At 31.4% G+C, this 24,577-nt stretch overlaps 2 protein-coding genes and 1 pseudogene across 2 annotated transcripts; 2 read left to right on the plus strand and 1 right to left on the minus strand.

Moving 5' to 3' along the window:
* The first annotated feature begins 1,319 nt into the window (after positions 1 to 1,319).
* LOC105784736 (cytosolic sulfotransferase 5) lies at positions 1,320 to 2,545 on the plus strand. Its single transcript, XM_012610676.2, has one exon. The coding sequence runs from the start codon at positions 1,422 to 1,424 to the stop codon at positions 2,409 to 2,411; it is 990 nt and encodes a 329-aa protein (XP_012466130.1). The 5' UTR covers positions 1,320 to 1,421; the 3' UTR covers positions 2,412 to 2,545.
* Positions 2,546 to 11,413: 8,868 nt separating this feature from the next.
* LOC105784712 (uncharacterized) lies at positions 11,414 to 13,034 on the minus strand (annotated as a pseudogene).
* Positions 13,035 to 21,187: 8,153 nt separating this feature from the next.
* On the plus strand, positions 21,188 to 23,719 carry LOC105784720 (dnaJ protein homolog). The gene is made up of 7 exons (XM_012610649.2): positions 21,188 to 21,353; positions 21,443 to 21,630; positions 21,908 to 22,073; positions 22,167 to 22,308; positions 22,408 to 22,684; positions 22,785 to 22,983; positions 23,161 to 23,719. Exons 2-7 carry the CDS (start codon positions 21,481 to 21,483, stop codon positions 23,481 to 23,483), a joined length of 1,257 nt encoding a protein of 418 aa, XP_012466103.1. The 5' UTR covers positions 21,188 to 21,353; positions 21,443 to 21,480; the 3' UTR covers positions 23,484 to 23,719.
* The last annotated feature ends 858 nt before the right edge of the window (positions 23,720 to 24,577 follow it).

Here is a 24,577-nt window from a genome sequence, read left to right on the forward strand (position 1 = left end):
ACAATTAAGCTCTAGTGATTGCAATTATATCTAGAAATATTGTTCCGATAATTTGCAATTTACTTAATCATGAAGTCAGTCAACAAGAAGTACTATGATTGAAAACTCCTTATTATGTACCTTTTACGAAAGCAATTCGTCCAACTGTTTTGTCCAATGATTTTGTCATGTGTGTATTACCCCCATATGATATCATTAATTCCTTTTAGTTAAATTCGTTTACTCAATACAATCTTATTTTATCTCATTGTCACTATTGTGTCTTCTTAATGATTAATATAATCACTGTCAACAAATGACTATGATAAATTGCTTCGTCGAGAACAAGCAACCCGTGGTTACGTTTCATATTTATCAATCAACACAATGTCAATGAAAGGATATCGTTAACTCTTTAATCAATTTATAAATTTCATTGTTGCTAGTAAAGTCATGTCATATACACACATAAGGGTGTTCATAGTTCGGTTAAAACCGAATTAACCAACTGAACCGATATAATTCGATTAAACGATTGATGGTCGAATTTAGTTCGGTCGGAGGTCAGTTAATGATATTTTGAAATGTCTGGTATCGGTTAATTTGGTTCGAAATTAGATAATTAACCAAAATAAATAATATATATTATATATAATTGTTACCTTTTTGTTTGGTTGTTAACTTTCAAGATTTATGTAGTATTTCTAATGTCGTATTTGTTGTTTTCACCTCCATTTAAAGTTTTTTTAACTATTAAAAAAAAAAAGAAAATGAACATTAGCTGTGTATTTGAAAACATGAGACCATTGTATTTGAACTGCATAAACAAAGATTGGTTTTGTCATTTCTTCTTTCCTTACCTTACTTCCTCTTACATTATGTTTTTGTTCTATTTACTGTTGTAACGAATTTTGAGCATAGTAAATTTTTTCTTACTGCAAACTAATATTTTACAAATGTTATAGTAAAAATCAGTTGAGATTATAGTAAAAGATTGGTTTGCTTTTATATATATTTTTACCAAAATATTTATGTTTTTTATCTTTTATTTTTTAGAATTAAGATTAAATTGAGACCATTTATAAATTTGGATGAGTAAATTTTTTAAAAATGATTAAATCGATATAATATATAAAATTGAGAATTAAATTTATTATTATATTAATTTTTAACTGTCACCCCACTCTAATGTTAATTACAAAATTTAGTTAGAAGATTCATTTAAAAAATGATAATTAGGTAACTAAAACAAAACATACTTGACCAAATTAAATAAATTGATAATGAGGTTTGATAAACTGGCCCTAAATCGAGTTGGAAATAACATCAAAACTCAGTCACTCCATTATAAATATTAAATAGCATAGGTAATCAACACTATAGAGACATCTTTGGAGCTCCAAAGCTTAGTATTGTGAGAATCTTTCCACTAAATTCCGGTCATGGATTCTTCTTCTGATTTCACCGAATCAATGCTAGATCAGCTCCCTATGGAAAGATTTTGGGACATTCCTTTGTACCAATGGGATGGATTTTGGTACAGATCTTATCATCTCCAAGCAACAATGGCTCTTCGTTCCCAGTACATCGCACGCGACGACGACATCATCCTCGCATCCCCCATGAAAACCGGCACCACTTGGCTCAAAGCCCTTTGTTTTTCCATCCTTCAAAAGGACGGAAACGCCGCTCGCCTTAATGGAGAAACGGTAGGCAAGACCGAGGAAGACGATCCCCGTCACATCCGAGACCCGCTCGTCGACAACCATCCCGCCGTCTACGTTCAAACCTTGGAAGTTCAAGTTTTCACGGCGAAACCACCTCCGGATGTTTCGGCTATGGAGTCCCCAAGGCTTTTCCACACTCACTTACCCTACACAGCATTACCGGACTCCATTAAAACCTCCAACTGCAAGCTTGTTTACATAACAAGGAACCCTAAAGACACGTTGGTCTCCATGTGGCACTTCTTCAATAAACTCCGAACACCAGAACAAGGTCCATACCCTTTTGAACAAGCATTCGAGTCCTTCATCAATGGCGTTTCACATTTCGGTCCATTTTTCGACCACGTTTTACAGTACTGGAACCAAAGCTTGAAATCCCCCAACAAGATACTGTTCTTAAAGTACGAAGACCTCAAAAAGGACCCCAAAGGTGAGGTTAAGAAACTGGCTTCGTTCCTTGGAAAACCATTCAATAATGAGAAAGAGGTTGAAGACGTAATATGGAGGTGCAGCTTGGAGAGGCTGAAGAACTTGGAGGTGAACAAGAATGGGATCGACCCTTGGGTTGGGATGCAAAACAGTGCATTCTTCAGGTCTGGAATTGTTGGAGATTGGAAAAACATTATGAGTGAAGAGTTGAGCGAGCGTTTGGATCAAATCACGAGGCAGAAATTAAAGGATTCTGGGCTTCACCTTGAGATATGAACCCCCTCTCTGCACCTCTTCTCTCGTTATCTTTTGCATCAATGGAATAAAATCAATAATTTTACGTTTCTGTGTGTATTTTGTATGCTTCTACCCATTTCAATAAAAAATAATTTATTAGAATTAAGGTTAAATTATCTACTTTCTTGTTATAAATTCACGTACGTGATGTCTAAGTGTGATTATTATGATCATATAGACGTCTACGTATCCCATTAATACAAAAATTAAATTTATATTATAAAATATTTATACCCAGGATTCTATTTCCTTAACCAATTGATCACTTGTTTCTTATTTACTACGTCACGTAGTGTCTCGAGATTGTAGTTAAAAACACACACTCTCTCTCTCTCCCCCCTCCCTAAACTTCACCTTCGTCTAGAGCTCTTCACCCTTGTATCAAACAAAGTGTACCCTCTAACTCCATTGTCATCTTAGCCTTGTTTTATCCTAGCATCAACAATGTTGAATATAATTATTTTGTTTGATAAAAAGTAAATTTTTTATTTTTTGAAAATTGATAATTTTGTATTTTTTTATATTATAAATATAATATTTTATATCATTTTAAATGGTTTTGGATAAATGTTAATATAATAATGTGAAAATGTTTAATACCATGCCTTCTCCTAAATTGGCAAGGGATACAAATGATGTAACATCTCAGTTTCATACAATATTTTCTCAATCATTTGAATGTTTTATTTTTAAAGGAAACTATTTATTTCAAAACATGATTATAAAATAAAAATAAAAATTGCTTTAACATTTTTAATATTTGTTTTGAAAATTTTATATTAATTAAATATATATGTTTTCAATCAATGTAAGAAAAACGTGATTTCTTCAAACTTTCCGTGAGTAAGAAATATGTCCTAAAAGGTGAAATTAATAATTGAAGAGCAAAATAATCAAGATGAGCACAAGTTGGAGAAACCAACCAAATAAATTTAAGGTTAAATGGTATAGTAAGTCCTTGAATTTTTTCAAAATTTAAATTATGTCTTTTTCGAAAAAAAATACATTCAATTAAACCCATAAATGTTAACAATTCATTAATTAGGTTCTTCGACCAATGGTTTTCGTCGTTGGCCGTAAAATAACTGATGAGGTCATTAACAGCTACTGAATTACCCATCATGATACTAATGGGGTACTTCACGTCAATAAACTATATTTTTAAAAGTTTTAAAGAATAAAAATTATAAAAATTCTTTTCCATCTAGACATCCATTTGTTTTGATTCGTTCTTCCTCTAGTTAGAAGTTTGTTCCTTCCACTTAGAAGTTTAAAGACTTAATTGATTTTTATTCTAAATTTAAATAATTTAAATTAATAATAATAAATTAGGTTAATTATTTTAATATAATGAATTCAAATTCATCCAATTATTTAGGCATTAGATACTACCTTATATCTCTTTAGTTAAAAGGTTTCAATCAAATGTATTCAACTTCTAAATATATTTTATACTGCCAAAAATTTGTCCTCACTTAGGGCTTACTTCTATGTCCACATATTATATTAATTATATTATCTGATTTATTAATTCCAAGCTATGCTTTCACATGATTAAGGATAACTTTTTTCCCTTTATTATTTGTCTCATTTATCTAATTCATTATCTATATATACATGAGTGGATTTAGAAATACGACTTAAAGGGACAGAGACGAAGTTAAAATTTTTTGATAAAATTAAATTATATATTTTTATGAGAGTAAAATGTAATTTCTTCATTTTAATAGCCTCTATATTTATAATTTTAGAGGATTAAATTAAAATTTTATCATTTTTAGGGGGATAAAGTACAATTTTACCATTACTAATTTAAAATTTTATAAATTATAAAAAGCCTATATCTCAAGGAATATGTTGGATCTTCCACTGTTTTGCCTTTGTTAAGATCTGATGGATTCTTCTAAGAAGATCAGTTGAGCTTGAGACTATCTATTTGGATTAAGATCCTTTCAAATGTTCTATCTAAAATAAGCTTTAAATCGTTCATGATGCCCCAAAGTTCAGCCTCCGTCACTGTATAATTCCCCAAGTATTTGCCAAACCCCATGATCCATCTGCCATTTTGATCCCGCACTAAGCCTCCTACTATAACAAATCATTCCTCCTGTCTCACTGAACCATCCGTATTTAAACACACCCAACTTTCTTCAATGCTCCATAAACTACCTTGGAAGGAAAGTAAGTTACGGTTTTTCCAAATAAACCAAGAGATGATCTTGAAAAGACACGATCAATGAATCCCAGCCAAAGAAATAGTTTGATGCATCTGAAAGTTACTCGTTATCCGTTCCTGGAGAGATCCGATGTAGAAGCTAGAGAATGTTTCAGCTGGAACAATTTTATCCCAAATGCTTCTAGCAATAGGACAATCTCTAAAAATGTATAAAACCTCTTCAATAATGGAATAAAATTTAAATTTCAACTAGAATAAAACTAATCATTTAAGGTTGTCTTAGACTTTCAATTAAATCTAATGTAAGTTTGTATCAAGATGGACCCAAAATGATTTAGCTTTTTCTAAATAAATCTCAATGCCATTGTCGTGTACAAGAGAAAGATTCCAAAATCATTGCTCGTCATTTTAATAATAATATGTTTTAAAGTTATTCTTGTTTGAACATATCTAATACAACTATGACAAAATAATTTTATTATTATTCCAAATTATTATTAGATTCTATTATAGCAATGATTTGGGTCAACGAAAATATTTTATATTAAAATATATCAATAAATGATTATTGGTGGAGTGGTAATTAGGATTTTCACGTAAATTTGTTGGTCCTGTGTTTGATTTTCAAATAATATTTTTCAATTATTTTATTTGAAGTTTTTCTAAAAACGTGAAAAGATGAAAATATCTTTATAATGTTGAGTTAACTCGTGACGCCAACTCAATTTAGGGGTATATTATAATAATGTATATATTGTTAGCAATAATTTATTTCCAAAAACAAAAACAAAACAGTTACTAATGACGATATTATTGTTCATGTTTAAACAAATAAAAATAAAAATAAAAGCAATATAACATGAGTCCAAGTAAACAACAACACAACAAAATTATAATAGAAAACATAAGCAAAAGTCCAGAACACAACATAAACCTACTCTCAAGACATCAGTATTTTACAAAGCATTGGCAACTTGACTTCTCTCAAAACATTGTCTTTGTCTAACTGTTCTCTAGCTCAGAGGCATAACTAGAGGGGCATTTTAAAATTTTTAAAATTTTAAGTTAGTAAAGGTAAAATTACACTTTGACCTCCCTAAAAATAATAAAATTTGGTCTAATTTTTTAAAAAATTATAAAAATATAAACTACTAAAATGGTAAAAATATATTTTTATTATAGTAAAAATTATAATTTAATTGTAACACTTTAAAAAAATTTTCTAGTTTCACCCGTACTTACGGAAGTTAAAAGGGTTTACACCAATACCAGTAGCTAGTTAACTAGCCCATTGGTATTAAGGTTTTTCGTTGGGTTTTTTACTAAACTAGGTTAAAATTTTTTTTTTACTGAAATAGAGTGTCAGAAAAATTATTTACGAAAATGGGTTACTTTTTTCATTGGTGCCTATCTCAGAGGCGCCAATGAATAAAAACTATTAATTTTTTTTCTTTTTTGAATAAAATATTATTTTTTTAAAAAAATTTAAATAAAAATACGGGTCAAAATATGGTCAACGGGTCAAAGGGAAAAATGGGTCGGGTGGCGCCTCATAGGGAGGCGCCATTAAAAGTGCCTCATAGGGAGGCGCCAATGGGTAATTTTGTATGTATATTGTAACTTTTTGTATGAATATTATAATTTTGTATGAATATTGTAATTATTTTATAATTAATTTTGTATTTATAATTTTGGATTAGTATTTTGTATGAATAGTGTAATTTTTTGTATGAATATTGTAATTTTTTATGAATATTGTAATTATTTTATAATTAATTTTGTATTTATAGTTTTTTATTAGTATTTTGTATGAATATTGTAATTTTGTAATTTTGTATGAATATTGTAATTATTTTATAATTAATTTTGTATTTATAGTTTTGATTAGTATTTTGTATGAATATTATAATGTTGTATGAATATTGTAATTATTTTATAATTAATTTTGTATTTATAGTTTTGGATTAGTATTTTGTATGAATATTGTAATTTTGTAATTTTGTATGAATATTGTAATATTTTTGTATGAATATTGTAATTTTGTATGGATATTGTAATATTGTTTGTATGAATATTGTAATATTGTTTGTATGAATATTGTAATTATTTTATAATTAATTTGTTAGTAATTTAGGATTATGTTATAAATTTTGTGTTTGTAATTATTTAAAATTTAATTTATTAGTAATTTAGGATTAAGCTATAAATTGTTGTGTTTAGTTTAGTATTTGGTGAGTTTAACATAAAAGTTTATAAAAAATTAAAATCATTTTATTAAAAGTTTAATTATAACTGACTTTTTTAATCATATAGTTGTTGTTAACTCATTTAATTTTTATATAATGTAACTTTTATATTATGTAATTTTATTTGATTTTGTATTTATTTAACAGTATTTATTAATTTTTTGAAACAATTTTTTACATAAAATAATACCATTGGCGCCTCTCAGATAGGCACCACCATTGACGCCTATCTCATAGGCGCCAATATTATGTATTATACGGATCATATACTGACCCGAGAAAATATTTAATTATATTTTATAAAAAAATTTTAATATAAAATATTCATTGGCGCCTATCTAATAGGCGCCATTAAAAAAGAAAAAAAATTAATATTTTTTTATTCATTGGCGCCTTTGAGATAGACTCCAATAAAAAAAATACCCCATTTTCGTAAATAAATTTTCTGACACTCCATTTCAATACATAAAATTTTTTAACCCATTTTAATAAAAAAACCCGTTTTTCGTTTTCTCTTGACAGACAAAACACTAATTCCTCGATGATTTGACCATATATTAAACTTCATTCTCATAAATATCAAGATACCCTGAAAATATATTTTAAAAATTAGCTTCTAGGTATACCTACTATAATACTTAATTAATTTTTCTATAATATTCAAATAAAAAGATCAATTTTTCATTAAAATAGAGTCTCGATTAACATAATATAAAAATAGGAGATAAGTACATATTCTTGTCTAAATTAATCTAGCATTTTGTAGGTTGTTTGATAAAAGTGTATAAAACCCAGCAGCCAAAAAATTTCATTTTTATTGTATGTATCAATTAAAATATTGTTTTTCTAAAATAAAAATACTTATAAATTTGTAAAAAAAAGAATTACAATTTTGAAAAAATTAATATGAAAAATAATTTTTTAAAATGATAACAAAAAGTTTATATACCATTTTTTAGAAAAAAATAACATTATATTAAGGTTTTTATTAAATACACTACAACAAAATTTCCATATACTGATAGATAAAATCCAATGCCATAAGCATCAAAAACCGTCCCCTAAGACCTATACTGACAGTCAAAAGGATAACGGGACAGAATTTATGTCGTTGCTACAGGGGTGTGGCCCTATAACATTTTGTCGGCAGACAGAATCTGTCGGTACATATCATACTGTGACAGATTTAGAAATGGTTTCCATCGGTAAAACATTTTTATATTTTTATTGGTATTTACTATTGGTGTAAATATAAAATTCGTCATAAAACTTATGATAATAGCATTAAATTAATTTCAAAACATTTTTCATAATTAAATATAATTTATTATAATAATTATTTAAAAATGTTCTAGATAAAAATATACTTAAAATCATTTCTATAAATTAAAAAAAAACCATCTTTTAATTAATGATTTGTACATTAGCAAAAGTTGTACTACACATCAAACATGTCAAGCTCCATCAATGATTGGGACATAAAAGTTTTTATAGTGGCAAGAAATCAAATGAATTTAGTTAATTTAATGGATTGAGATTTGGGTTAATGGGTCCTTTTTATAGATAATTTTTATTTTAGTTGAATATTGAATGAAATTTTGGATTTTAGCGAAACAACTGGTAACCTCACTAGCCACCCTCAGAGACATTAACACGATTATTGCAAGATTGTCATGTCTCTCAATTATAATTTTCAGAAAAAAGTACATTAAATTGTTCTCACCCAACCTAGCATCGAATCTTTGTACAAACCCCTTTTAATAGTTCACTTACCATACTACCTCTGTAACAGTCTGATTTTAGTGATATTAAAACGGTAATTTTAGAATCCCGTTTATTGATGATTGAGTCTGTACATTTTAATACTTAATAATTAATATTCTATTATATTGTTATATGAAATCTTGGTTTGGTAATTTGATTGATTAAAAAATTAATTATAATATAGGGAGTGAATTGTAAAATTGATAAAAGTTGACTATTATAGATTTCTATTTACTAATGATGATATGTTAATCGATTAGGGACTAACCATACCAACGCGTCTCCCGTGAGCTTGTAGGTTGTATTTACATCAATCTAGACGTATCATAAGGGAGGCAATTATAATAGATTATGTTAATTATTTTTAATACTTTTAATTCAAATCTCAAACAAGATCCAATTATTTAGATACGAAGTCATGTTTTTTTTAGTTGAATAAATAATAAGTATTTAAATCAATCCATCCAAATAAGTTGATTATAAAAGTAATCTATCAAATAAAATTTAAGAACAATAAACAAAATCAATAACAATAAGAAACGTAAACGTTGAAAGGTTTGAATCAAATGTAATAAAGTTTTAAATATATATAGAGAATAAATTGGGAATTCAAGGCCATGAATGTTTTGATTTTAGACATATCTAAGTAGAATTTGCAAATACCTTAAAAAGGGGAAAAGGGAAAATCTCTATGTCTGACCCAGAGTGATGAGGAAGCCAGCTCAGAATCAGAGTCGAATGATAAACAAGTGAGTAACTTTGTTACTTTTACATCGCAGATGGATGAACTAGATGCTTTTGATTGTGAATCCGTCTAGTGCAACAAAGAAGAGGTGCGTGTTGAATTGTTGAAATCCTTCAATCCCATGTTGAAAAAAATGCAATCTTTTGTGTGATGTGAAATTTAAAGCTAGCTTTCTACTGAGAATGATTGTGAAGAAGGAAGTCTCCATGCTGGTTGATTTAGTAGATGGAAAGATGATGGAGTTTGATGAGCAATCAAAAAGGGGAGAGAAACTTGAGGAAGAATTAAGAGATGCATTTGCAGCATTAGTAAATTCGCTTGTGAGTGTACATTTTTCTGGTGAATTACCACACTTAAGATGATAAACACCTTAACTATCAAGCCAACACGCGGTCTGTATACATACATTTTAATCTATCTTAACCAAGCATTATATCATTGTTGCTTTAACTCTAAAACATATATCAAATTACTAATTTCACTTTCGCTATAATAATTAATATCAAAATGGTCCCAAAATGATTTAGCTTTTCTTTGTCATAATAAAGGTTTTATTTTTCGACACGTTTATCATGCATGTGTTTTTCTACGACCCGTTTTTCCTTTCTTTGTTGCCATGGCAAGATGATGGTAAATTTTCAGTTTGATCCCTCTACTATGATCAGATTTATGATTTAATTTTATATTTTAATTAGACATAATTTGAACCTCTACTTTTTAATGACATTAGTTAGTCCAAATAATTATTATCTTCAATTGTTTGATTAAAATATTACCATAAATTATTCTTAAAAATTCTTGTTAACACAAAAAATGATTTCGACATGATGAGTTAGATTGTATAACAGTGGTCAAAATTCAATTTTAATCTCTATACTACACTCAAAATTTATCCTCCAATTAAAATTTTTAAAATTTAGTACCTCCATTTTATTACATGACACTTGTATTTTTTAATATTTTAAGATAATGATTACATTATCAGGAAACTGTTTTAAACCATAAATATAACTAAATAAATCATAATATACTTTTCTGTTTAACACGTATTAGATTCTAATATCACATGTGTTGCATATGATTTTATGCATTTAATATTTAATCAAAATTTTAAATATTATATTCCTAATTGTAATAAGTAGCGTAAAATAATATTTCTTATTTGAATTATGGAATATAATTAAAATATATTAACTTATTAATTCACACATTATAATAGAAAAATTCCAAGTCATAATTAAAGAGATAATTTTACTTTGTGTAATTAATACAAAGTAACACTATTCAAAATAATAGGTAATTAATATAATTAAATCTAATATTGATTAAGTAATAATTAAGATGCTAGTAATAATTCTATTTTACATTAAAAAATTAGCGCAACTTCTTTTTAAGCTAAATTTCTTTAACTAATAATTATAATTATAATTATAATTATAATTATATTTAGGTTTTTTCCTTATATATGATGCTTAGATTTATATTCAAGTAATAATTTCTAGAAATTTTTGAAATAATTTCTTCAGAGAATTTTCTCTCTAAAATTTTTCTTGAATTCAAGTGTGTTTATATAGGGAGAGTTTAGAGGCACTACTAAAAACAATCAATCTAAGTTTATTAATGAAGATGAATGTCTAGGTATAGGGATCGAAGCTGGTGTATAGCTTAAAGGTGTTTAAAAAATATGTCATAAGTACTTATACTCGTCACAAATTTGAAATTTAGTCATTATGGTTTTATTTCTTGAAATTTAGTCTCTTTACCTTTTAGATTTTCAAAATTAAGGTCAAGTTGTTAGTACCAATAAATTTGCTGGTGTGACATTGTGAAATAAAAAAAATACTCACTTGGTAGTCATGTAACTAAAAAAATAACTTTGTAATAAACTTGAATTTAACAAAATAATTTTAACAATGATAACAGTTAGGCCTGAATTTTGAAATCTAAAAGTAAAAGAACTAAATCCCTAAGAATAAAACTACAGGGATTAAATTTCAAATTTGCTGGCATAAGTAATGTTGATAATTAAAGCCGTGCCAAATGGTAAAATTGTAGTATAAGGCCCTCCGATAAGTAAAATATTTTAAACGGAAAATTTAAATATTGACCCTCTAAAAATTAAATAATTTAATTTAAGTATTTTTAATTTTGATTCTCAAAATTTCTAACTTCGCCTTAATGTCAAACTATGGTTGAAAATCTATGATTGGGTTAAAAAAGATCAAAATATTTATATAATTTTTTGTGATATTTAGAATTAGAAAGAATAAAAGAATTAAGTTATGTTGAAATGGGAGAAATAACTGAGTTAACTCGGACTAATTCTAAGCTCTCCAATGGACAGAATTTTAAGAGAACGGAGTCACCCAAAATTTCCTTCAGTCTCTGAAAATGGCTTCCTCGGCGATTTTCAACAACGGTTTCAAGCAATCCGGCTCGAACTTCCGAGCAAAAAAGTACGAATGACTAGAATTCGACGTTCTCAATTGACGTAAAAGCTTCGGTGATACCTCCGGCGAACGGTAAGTATGCGGGTGACCGTCGATACTATCACTCCAATTGACTCTGGTCAACGTGTAATGACTGCATCCTTTGGGATCCTCCATTGATAACAACGTCGGAAAATAATGTTCTTCAGGGTAACAAGAATATAAATCTATACAAGGGAGTTTGAATTTCCTCCATCCTTTCTTTCAACACAAGCAAAGAATGTCGTTTAGCCAATACGAAGAACTGGGACCCGATTCGGAACCGATCGAACGAGATTTCGGGTAGCATGACCCGAGGCCCACGAGCGACGTAACGGTTGAATAAATGCGGCTCGCCGGATAAGATCTCAATGTAACTTTTGTGACGATGTTGATTTCCAAAGGCCTTGTATGACGATGGTGAATCAGGGTTCCCGAGGAGGGAACCGTAAATGAATTTGAATGAATGAAGAGGAATACAATGTTGTGATAACAACGCGAAGTAAAGATTCGATGAATCGTCGATTATGGCGTTGGCGAGGAGACGGCGAGCGGCGTTGACGAGCGTCGGGGAGCCACGATGGGTTTTCTTAGCGGGAATGAAATTGGCTCTTATCGACCAATCGGGGGGTGACAGCTTGGTGAATGGATCGGCATGGATGTAAACATTGAAGAGATGTTCGTTTCCCTGGAAAAATCGTTGCCATAATGGAGCGAAAACGAGATCGGAGTTGGTGAGGAAAAGGAAAGCGATTTTCGGGTGAGAATTAGCGGTTCTGAGATGGCAAATTTTGGGAACTCCATGGGATAATTCAATATTGGAAGCTAATTCAAAAAGATGGAGATCGTCGAGTCCTTTGTTTATAGGGATGGGGGGTTGTCGTTCTTGATTTTTCCGGAGAGGGAAAAATTGTGGGGCAAAAAGACCAAGAAGGAAAAGTGAAAGGAGAAAGGTAAGAGAGTAGATAATGGAAGATGATGCTGATGAGGATGGAGATGGAGTTGGTGAGGCTAATGATGACATTGTTTTTTTTTTATTTTTTTGGGTTGTTAGTTAATTTTTTACTGTGACAACTTTTTTCCCGAGAAACAAACAAGGAAAAGAAAAGAAAAAGAGATAGTGAAAACTGGGGAGGATGATAATGACAAAGAGCATAATTTCACAGTTATTTTTGGTTTTTCAAAAAAAAAAATGAAAAACCAAGTCACAGTTTTTCTCAAATGTCAAGACCAAAAATGCATTTGATTTTGATTTCTGATTTTGATTTTGAGTAATATGTAAAAAGAAATTAGTGAAAACGTGTTTAGTTGCTAAATTTATACAATTCCATTTTTAAGAGTCAACCAACTACGTAATTATTAGGAAAACCAATGAAAAGAAGTGTTATATAAACAGATAGTTTGGAGACTATTGAAGTTATTCGAATTTTAATTCAACATCTTCAAAATTAATGATAATCAGACGCATTCATCACCTCCTGAAAAATATTAAAGAATGAGTATTTGAATACATCCCTATAAAAGAAATGCAGAAGCAGATTGAATAACTAAAATAACCTTTAATAAAGGAGAAGGATTACATGTGTTCACAGCTAATCCCATATATAGCTTAATTGATTGTAACTTTTCTTTTCTTTAAATATATATAAAAGTTGTGTAATTGAATCTAGTTGAACTCGAGCTTAACTTAAAATTTAGAGCTCAATATTTGATCCAAACTTGGTTGAATATTTATTTTTAAGCTAGAGCTCAACTGGAGATATAATTGAGTAACTTGAGCTTGAGCTCGATTAAGCTCATTTATCAATTTTTGTCCTTAAGCTCAATTAAGCTTATATGTATTTAAGCTTGAGCATAACTCCGTTCAATAATTAAGCTTAGAGTTAATAATATATATTAATAGCAATAATGCTATTACATAATATAAACATATTTAAAATTAGACTTGTCCATACCAGGCCTAGCCTGAAGGCTTGTCCAAAAAGTGGGAGGGATTGAAAAAAAAGATAGGCTCGGAAAATGGGCTTAGACACAAAAAATAAGACCCATTTTTCTAAAAGGGCTGAGTCTCGGGTAAGCTTTTTTTGACTTGGGCCCAACCCGACTCGAATTTGCAAAAGGGAAATGTTGTTGTTTTTATATTGTTTTTTCATTGTTTTGCTGTCATTTTGCTATTATACTACTACTATTTTGTTGTTATTGTTTGAATATTGTATAGTCTAATTATGCTACTATTTTAAAGGTATTTACTTCCTAAGTTGCATTTATTGTTATTTAATTATATATATTTTTAAAATTCTATTTGTTGAGAAACATTTATTTTAATGTTTTTAGTATATTCGATGTATTATACTTTTAAATTTATTTTTATATAATAATAATATAAAAATTTTAACACAGGCAGGGTTGAGCTCGGGCAAAATTTTAAGCCTATTTTTTTGAGTCGAGTTGGATCTAGACCTAGAAAACGGGCTAAACTTTTTTACTTGACCCGGTCCGGCCCATGGACAACTTTATTTAAAATATATATTAAAAATGAAAGCTCAATAAGGCTTGCTAGCTGTTTGACCTATTATTACTATGTTCGATTTTTGCTCAATTAATAGCTCAAACTACTTTGAACTCGACTTGATAATTACTAAATTTAATTTCGTGTGTTTTTCGAATCAAACTCAAATAACTTATAAGTACCAATATCTAATTTTCAAGGCTTAGATCTAACTTTTACCTTGAAGAAGTTCATCTTCACTCTACCTTAAAAGGTGAGTGTGAGTTTCAAAGTTCAATATTTACACTTTGCATTAAAGGCAAGCCCTATTCTACCTTAAAGAGGTAGAAAAATACAAGTACAAAGAAAACCTTATACAAACAAAATAAAGGTCCTAAGACCTAGCATTATCGTCTTATTTATCCTCATTATTAACCTCTTGCTTGGACATCGCAACAATGGGGGTACTTGGAGGAAGCACTACTTGGGTGCAATATTGTTGTTATCATAACTGCTTCCAATTAGAACCAAAGGGATTATAAATATTAAAGTTCACAGTAACATCACACAGGGCACCAAGATGGACGTTTGGAATATCTAGCAGATCATGAGCCACTTGCATGCCTAGTATAGCACCCCTTTGAACATAAGGAAAAGTCTGCTCACTCAATTTCTCTCACAGCATCTGCTTATACGTTTGAACACTTTTCCTCCTTCACAGCAAAAAAAGCTCGCAGGGCTGCGATTTGTTCATCGCATTTGGATAAGCAGACCCTATTTTCCTTTTTAATAGCCACAACTTTAACTTTGTACACTTATTTAACTTCAGATTCATGCTATTTTTTCAGAGAAGCCAACTCCATTGCATGCTTGCCAACTGAGCATTCCAATTCTTTAACCTTAGCTTGAACCTCAAGCTTGTCCTTCTTTAGCTCTTCACTCTCTCCCTCCAGACGGGCATTTCCTACTTCAGAGCAATCTCCTTCTTAACAACCTCTCCTGAAAGCTTCTTATAAAGCTTCACTTCCAATTGTAGCTTGCGAAAAGTAGTTTGAGCTTCATTCTGGTGAGCCTCTTGATGAGCCTCTTGATACTTCAGGGACCTCACCATCTGAAGAAAGGCGAAGGCTTGTTCAGCAACCAAACCAGCCTAGATGCTTATTATCTCAGCTACACTAGTTGTGTTAGTCGCAATTTGAAGGTCCAGTAGGAATAACACGGTCGATTTTATTTTTGGTTCATTAGGATGAAAAGGAATTGGTTTGTGATTACGTCTCTCTAGGGAAAATAATGAATGTTTGGGGTCTATTTTTCCTATAATCAATCCCAAAAAGTACTTTTCCTTCCCATTGTCAATAAAAGAGGAAGAAAGTGCACTTAAAGAGGTAGGAGGAATAGGAAAGGGAGGCATGTACACTATAGTAGAAAAAGTGCCAGGTGAACTTGCAATTCAAGAAGAAAAAGTTAAAAGGCAATAATAGAAAAAAATAAATATTAAGAAAACAAGTTAAAGCATATTTAATCTAGAAACGTACTACTGCTTAAAGATAAAAGGGGCGCGCTACTTCTGAAATGAGAAACACTTCAAATGTGTTGATGTCCAAAACTCCACAGCTCACCAAACCAATGATGATGTTACTGCTCAAAAGAACCATAGGAATGGTCCCACTTGAGATAGTAGAAGCCATAGTGTTACTTGTTGTGGTAGAACTTGCCCCCAAAGGACAGGAAACTTTAACAACGGTGATTGTCAGCTTCTTTTTTTTGTTGATCTTTGGGAGCTATAGGAGGCCTCTGACTAGCAAGGCAGTTCCTAAGTAAGCTTAAACTTTTTCTAACATTTGATCTCGTCATAGAAGCTGGTGTTAAGTATGACTCCTATTTCAGTCAAATTTGAGAAATAATTTTCTTGTTAAACTCTGTTTATTTGTTTCAATCAAATACTGATTAGTTTAAATTATTTTATTATTATTTGACATATGAATTTAGCCTATAAATAGGCTCTTTTACAACCTTAGAAAAAACACCCATTAGAGATTAGAACTCGTAACACATTTAGAGAATTTTGTGTTTACGTTTTGAGGGTTCTTTGTTTTCGGGTTTTCAGGGTTTAGTTTTTATCTCCATCTTTTGTACTCATCATTTTTTTGCCATTATAATAAAATTATCTTTACCCATGGTTTTTTATCCTCTTTAGAGGAATTTTTTCACGTTAAATTTGTGTGTTCAATTTCTCAATTTCTTCTGCTATTTTTACTTGTTCCTTGCTTAATCGGGTCGATCTCTAACAAGTGGTATCAGAGCTAGTTTAATTTTCATAAATCAACCCATTCAGATATGGCAGCAACAAGGTTTTAAATTGAGAAGTTCAATGGTAAGACAATTTTCAATCTGTGGCAAGTTCGGATGATGGTAATTCTAGTTCAATCCGATTTGAAAAAGGTTGTTACTAGGAAAAAGCCTAAGAATCTAAATAAAACAGAATGGGAAGAGCTTGATGAAAAGGCTTTGTTTGCAATCCAGTTGCGCCTCGCGAATACGGTATTCAAGGAGGTATTGATGGAGAAGACCTCATCTGCCTTGTGGAAAAGGTTAGAAGCTCTTTATGTAACTAAGTCTCTGGCTAACCGTTTAGTGTTGAAGCAACATCTATTTACGTTTCGCATGAACGAATGTGAGCTTCTTAGAGATCACATCAGTCAATTCATTACTCTTTTAAATGATTTAAAAAACGTTGAGGTTCATATTGATGATGAAGATCAAGCTATGTTATTATTATGCTCTTTACCCCATTCATACAAGTCCTTCAGGGAGACCCTGATTTATGGCAAAGACAAACTCTCGTTTGAAGATATGAAGGGTCATTTGTTGAGTAGAGACAAACTCAACAATGAGCTTCATTTGGATAGCAAGGCATATAGGCAAGCTTCTGTTTTGATAGCATCAAAGAAACGAGACAAAAGGTGTCGCTATTGTAAAAAGTTAGGTCACGTCAAAGCAGATTGTTATAAACTGCGAAATAAAAGAGCTGCTGAGAGTAACGAGAAAGATGTAGCTGGTGCTAATTTGGCCGATGAATGCGGTGATGATTTATTGTTAGTGTCAACAAGCGATAACTCTAAGTTCATGTCCGAGTGGATCCTAGATTTGGGATGTTATTTCCACATGTGTCCCAATAGAGAATGGTTCTCCACATACAGTTCAGTTGAATGTGGAGTTGTGCGCATGAGAAACGATTCATCTAGTAAGGTAATTGGTATTGGTACTATTAAAATTAGGATACACAATAGGATGATTAGAACACTCTTAGATGTCAGGTATATACCTGATTTACGAAAGAATCTCATCTCCTTGAGTATTTTAGACTTGAAAGGATGCAGAATCAACATCGAGTCGAGTGGCATTAAAGTATCTCGTGGAGCTCTTGTTTTGTTAAAAGGTAAAAGAACTGGCAGTCTTTATATTCTGGAAGGTTCTACAGTGACCGGTGAAATCGGACGTCCCTTGTCCGTTAAAGAGTTGAAGTCAACTCGTTTAGAGCGGAGGCAACTTGGTAATAGGAGGGAAAAATGTATGACCATTTCGTTTAAGAGAGATTCTCTTTTGGATGCAGGTTTTGAAAAGTTAGGGCACTGTGTTCGTGAAAATTAGACCCGAGTTAGTTTTGATTTGGCAGTGTACAAGTCGAAGGCTAGAAGTCTTCCAATTTCTAAGCACAGATTCAACTCAGTTAATTCCCTGCATAGTTCAAGATAGGCTCGTGGCGAGCTTTGGCAAAGATAGCGCTATAGAAATATGAGTCAAGGTGGAGATTTGTTAAGTATGACTCCTATTTCAGTCAAATTTGAGAAATAATCTTCTAGTTTAACTCTGTTTACTTGTTTCAATCAAACACTGATTAGTTTAGATTATTTTATTATTATTTGACATATGAATTTAGCCTATAAATAGACTCTTTTACAACCTTAGAAAAAACACCCATTAGAGATTAAAACTCATAACACATTTAGAGAGTTTTGTGTTTACGTTTTGAGGGTTCTTTGTTTTCGGGTTTTCGGGGTTTAATTTTTATCTCCATCTTTTGTACTCTTCGTTCTTTTGCCATTATAATAAAATTATCTTTGCCCGTGGTTTTTTATCCTCTTTGGAGGAGTTTTTTCACGTTAAATTTATCTGTTCAATTTCTCAAATTCTTCTGCTATTTTTACTTGTTCCTTGCTTAATCGGGTCGATCTCTAGCAGCTGGTAAAGCTGAAACTGGCGAAGTAGAAGTGGAGGAAGTTGGCAAAACTAGGCTTGATGAAACTAGAATTGGTGGAGTTAAATTCAAGGGAATTGAAGTTGCACTAGGAACAGGAGTAGGGATAGGAGAAGTAGAGGAACTACTGATAATAACCACATCCGCATCATCTGATGTGGTGGCACCGAGTGTTACCCTCACATCACCTCTGTAGGATCCACCCTCACCAGCTCCGGTCATCTTTTTCCCTCCTCCTTCCACGTCACTCTCTACAAAACAACCAAGTCATTAGTACATGGAATATCAAGTCGGTAAGTACCACAAATTATTACACATACCAAAACTGGTGTTAGAAGAAAAATTAGCCTCATGTTAGGAGAAAACAAGCTTCTTACCTTCACAATACGTAAACTTGTTCATGCAAAAAAGTAAGTAACCTGCACAAACAAAAATACAACAAATTAGAAAAAGTATATGTAATAACTTAAGCAGTAGAGTTAACCTCAGATCCTGCTCGAAACTCATCTTTGGGACCTCCGCCAAAAGAACCTTCTCCAACTACAACTATTATTGTTTTTCTCCTTCTACGAAATTGAAATGTTAGTCTTTCTACTTCTTCAAATTCTTCTCTCACCACCTCCAGTTTCTTGTGCTCATTTTTGTAGTACCACTTTCACTCGGGACAATGAATATATGTTACCAAGCAAAATTTTGCTTATAGTGTCTGCTCTACCATAAAGCCATACTTCATTACACGGTTTAACCCTTCTAAATGGTTACCGCTAATTATATTAATGTTAATTTCATCCCAACAGTTTAGGCTTTTTTCCATCAAACATTATCTGCATACAATGTGCAAGCTATATGCACATCCTCATACAATTCTAGTAAGGAAAGAAAATAACAAAACAAAAGTAAGTAAAAAAAATCTCTAACTCTTCCTATTTAAAAAGAGGGGAAATGACTGTCATACTTAGTACGTGATGGCAGAGCAAACATGCATGACACTCGCGCACGATTTACAACAAACAACAAAACTTAACGACTCACGGCAAGACATGTAACCCGCTTGCGTCACCAATTACCCCGATTACTCAACGGGAGCGTTATCATTCTAATGCATGCTCCTAAAACTTCCTCACTCTAAATGATAAGTTTAAATTTCAAATTTTCAAAATTCCCAATTTATAAATTTTTACAAACTATTAATTTTCAAAATTAAAATAAATCACATTAATGAAATCCAAGTAGATCTTAGTTGACCTCAGTGAACTTGCCTCTTCAATAAATTCGGTGAGCCTTGTTTCTCAGTCAACTTAAAAAGGTCACTTTATAACCTCTCATTGTCTTAGGGGTAATTGCTATACCACTTCCATGAATCCCTTACACATGTTCTCAGTTAGTGAACCATATACTGTACATATTTTTTTTTCAGGCGAACCTTAGGCATCAAGTAACATTATGATGAACCTTCACTAAACCATCTCTGCCAAGTGCACATGGAATCTTAGGCCCATTGATTACTCAACTATCCTTAGATGTCATATCATAAACTTAGAATGTCACATTACTGCCACTTTAAGGAGACAAGATATGACTCTACCGCCAACAAGCTCAAGATGTGTGCCTTCCCTTATCTCCCGTATATAAGCCCAATCACAACAGCTGAGATATCAGGGAACACTGATTAGGATACTTAGAACCTTCTTTTGAAACCAACTCCAAGCTATCCTCCCAACTATTTTCACTCTCACCAAGAATAGCGGCTCTCTACCCCAATCCAGGGTAAATTGCCATCAGCACAACTGCCTATTCCTCTTTGTTGACTCTACCTGTCAACAAGATGAAACTAACACATTAGATAAACGTCAAAAGCTATTTTTTTAGAATTGTGATCAAATTGACATAATATGTAAATGATAGGATTGATTTTGTTATTATGTCAATTAAAAAACAGTCACCATCATTTTTCTATTAGATTTAATAGTTGTGTGACAAAGAAAGATCTAAAATGTAGGTGACTATTTTGTAAACTTCTATAATTAAATGATTAAGAAAAAGAAACTTATTGATAATTAAATAACCACGAGTGCAATTTACCCAAAGATAACGTTTGGTGCTTTCTTATATTATGATCCCAATGGAATGTGATTCTTTGAAATATGATTGTCGGGAATGTGATTGTCGAGAAATTTATTTTACAATATTTGGTATACATTATAAGGTATTAATTAAAATCCCATGAAAGTTATATTATCATGTTTGGTTCACTAAATACTTTTCTAATAATGTAATGATAATTTACGAATCTAGCCTTATTAAATAAAAGATAATATTCATGTATTTAATTTTTATAATAAACTTTATTTTCAACAAATTTTTGGATTAAATATTTAATAATAAAATTTAATTACAAAGAAAAAATATCAGAAAATGAGTTAAAAAAGAAAAAGCTGTTCTTGAATTCATTGCCAAGAAACTCCCACCCACTCACAGCTCGTTTACCATTCAAGTATTCAACAGTGACTAATAGACCAAATCAACGGCCCAGATTGGCCCTCGATTGGATACGACATCTGTGGACAATTCTAGATCCTTCCATGATTCACTTTTCCAATTTTTATGAATTTAAAAGCACCCTTCTCCTTCTAATCATCAACCTCTCCAAACATTTCAACTTCAGATCTGGACCGTCCATTTTCACCCCATATAACTCGATCTCTAGCCACCCATTTCCCCCTCTCTCTTTCTGCCTCACTCGCCGTCTCGCCTCTCGCTTATTGGTTCAAGATCTGTTAGTTTTTCTCTTTTAAATCTCTGATCTTCTTTCTTATGATCTGAATTTTTTTTGGGTTTTATTGAATTTTCATTCTGGCTTTTTAGGGTTTTGATCTGATCAGATCGTATAAAAATATCAAAACATGTTTGGGAGAGCACCGAAGAAAAGCGATAATTCCAAATACTATGAGATTTTGGGAGTATCGAAAAACGCTTCCCAAGATGATCTAAAGAAAGCTTATAGAAAAGCCGCTATTAAGAATCATCCCGATAAAGGCGGCGATCCTGAAAAGGTTAGCTTTTTTTGGTTAATTATGTGTTTGACTGAACTGGGCGTTCTTTGATTGGGGCAAATTATTGACTGATTTGTTGTTTTAGTATATGATTTTGATTTTTATGCTGTTTCGAATTCCTTCTAATTAATTTGGTTGAAGGGGATGGTGAAATTGAAGTCCTATTACTTCCTGGATGGTTAAAAATATTGGGGTTTAGGATTTGTTGGATTATGTGTTTGTTCAATTGTCTGGAAAATTAGCTTGTTTCAATTATGCATTGTGTGTTGGAATTCAGTTTAAAGAGTTGGCTCAAGCTTATGAGGTGCTGAGTGACCCGGAGAAGCGTGAGATTTATGATCAGTATGGTGAGGACGCCCTTAAAGAAGGGATGGGCAGCGGTGGCGGTGGCCATGACCCTTTCGATATCTTCCAGTCTTTCTTTGGTGGCAATCCTTTTGGTGGTGAGATTTTGAAGTAAAACTTGTTTACAGTTTTGGAGATTAAAATGTATTCCTTTTAATCTGTCGGAACCTAAAACTCGGTTATGAATGCAGCTGGTGGAAGCAGCCGAGGCAGAAGACAAAGAAGGGGGGAGGATGTAATCCATCCCCTCAAGGTATCATTGGAAGATCTCTACAATGGAACATCGAAAAAGCTTTCTCTTTCACGAAACGTAATCTGCTCCAAGTGCAAGGGGTTAGTGTTTGAATTGAGTAATGTGTGGTGTTTATAGTTTAGACTGCTTCGATCTTTGGTCTTTGTTGAAGGAAATTGTTTTACATGAAATTTTTGCAGTAAAGGGTCTAAATCTGGTGCATCAATGAAATGTTCCGGTTGTCAAGGGTCAGGAATGAAAGTCTCCATCCGGCACCTCGGTCCTTCCATGATCCAACAAATGCAGCATCCTTGCAATGAGTGCAAGGGTACTGGTGAAACCATCAACGATAAGGATCGTTGCCCACAATGCAAAGGTGATAAGGTTGTGCAAGAGAAGAAAGTCTTGGAGGTTATTGTTGAGAAGGGTATGCAGAATGGACAAAGGATTACTTTCCCAGGAGAAGCTGATGAAGCGGTAAAGCTTTGATAATCTCTTAATAAGATTGCAATTTTGTAACAAATCCACAACTTATCTCGTTGCTAACTTGGTTGATTATGAAAATTCTCTTTTGCAGCCCGATACGGTTACTGGGGACATTGTATTCGTCCTGCAACAGAAAGATCATCCTAAATTTAAACGAAAGGGTGATGACTTATTTGTAGAGCATACATTGGCACTTACTGAGGCCCTTTGTGGCTTTCAGTTCATACTGACTCACTTAGATGGCAGACAACTTCTCATTAAAACCCAACCTGGGGAAGTCGTTAAGCCTGGTAAGGATTTTTCTGCTAACCCCTTTATGATAAATGTCTTTACTTGCTGCTTTAATAGTTGTCATTAGTTGTCGACGAACCCTCTCTTCATTTATAGGTTGCTATTTGACCTTTTGATGTCTTGTAGTCGATATTTATCTTTAGAAATGATTGACGATTTCTCTTTGTTTAACATAGATCAATTCAAAGCAATAAACGATGAAGGAATGCCGATTTATCAGAGGCCATTTATGAGAGGTAAACTCTTCATTCACTTCACTGTTGACTTCCCTGACTCGTTGACCCCAGACCAATGCAAGGCACTAGAGGCTGTGCTTCCTCCCAAGGCATCGGTTCAGCTGACTGACATGGAGCTGGATGAGTGCGAGGAAACAACCATGCATGATGTTAACATTGAGGAAGAGATGCGTAGGAAACAGGCTCAAGCTCAACAGGAAGCTTATGAGGAAGATGAGGACATGCATGGTGGTGCGCAGAGAGTACAATGCGCTCAGCAATGATAAAAAAGCCGAATGTCCGAGACACAGACGGTGGTTTTTGGCGATGGAATGTACTGTGGTTAAAAAAAAAAAAAAGAACATTTGAGAGTAAGATTCTCAAACATTGTTGTGTTTTGGTAGTCCTTTATTTTTTGTTTTTAATAGTGCAAGTATTTTAGTAATTGCAATGGTGTTATATGTTCTGAAACCTGATACTTTCTAAGTATGCAACGATTTAGATTTGGAACTTGACCTTATTGTTGTGGCATATGCACAACCTTTTTTTTTTTTTTTTTCTGTTCATTTAGGATTCTTCTCCCAATACCTTGGGTTTGGTTCAGTTTTTGGACAAAAATTAAGAAAAACCTTATAAAAGATCCAAATAATGGAGTTTTTAGTAAATTTGGGTTTTGTAAGAAAAACCAAAACAATATATCATTTTATTTCGGGTTTAAAAGATATATTATTGTAATTTTATTTTTTTCAAAATAATTATAGTACATGCTTTAGATTTTTTTATACATTTATAAAGTAAATTAAATAATTAAATTAATATCATAATTATTTGTAAGATCATTTAAAATTGTTTAAATTAAATTATTAAATTAATGAACCATTGGAAGTTGTTAAAAAAAACAAATGCATAAATCAATTATATATCTAATGTCTTGTTATTTCATTTAATTTCATTTAATTAGTTTAATTAATTAATTGTATTATGTTATATAATTTATTAAATTCATATGTATTAGATTTATATAAGGGTTATAATGTAAATGTTCCATTTATACTATAAGTGGATGCTGAAATTTGTCACTATTGATATTAAATCTTTATATTTTAAAAATATAAATAAATTTACCACTCAATTTTTATGAAATTAGTCATTAGATTTTGAATTTTAATTAATTGTCACTATTTTTAAATTTTTAAATAAAATTTTAATATTAAATTTTTATTTTAATGCTTTGAAAAAATTAAAAGTAAAATAATTTCAAATATATTTTAATAGTGAATATTAAGTTACTTTATAAAATTATTAAAACTCGAAATTTTTAAAATATATAAAAATACTTTATTTGCCATAAATAACAGTTTTATTAATATTTAATATC

The sequence above is a fragment of the Gossypium raimondii genome, chromosome 6 (assembly GCF_025698545.1).
Source record: "Gossypium raimondii isolate GPD5lz chromosome 6, ASM2569854v1, whole genome shotgun sequence".
NCBI classification, from domain to species: Eukaryota; Viridiplantae; Streptophyta; class Magnoliopsida; order Malvales; family Malvaceae; genus Gossypium; species Gossypium raimondii.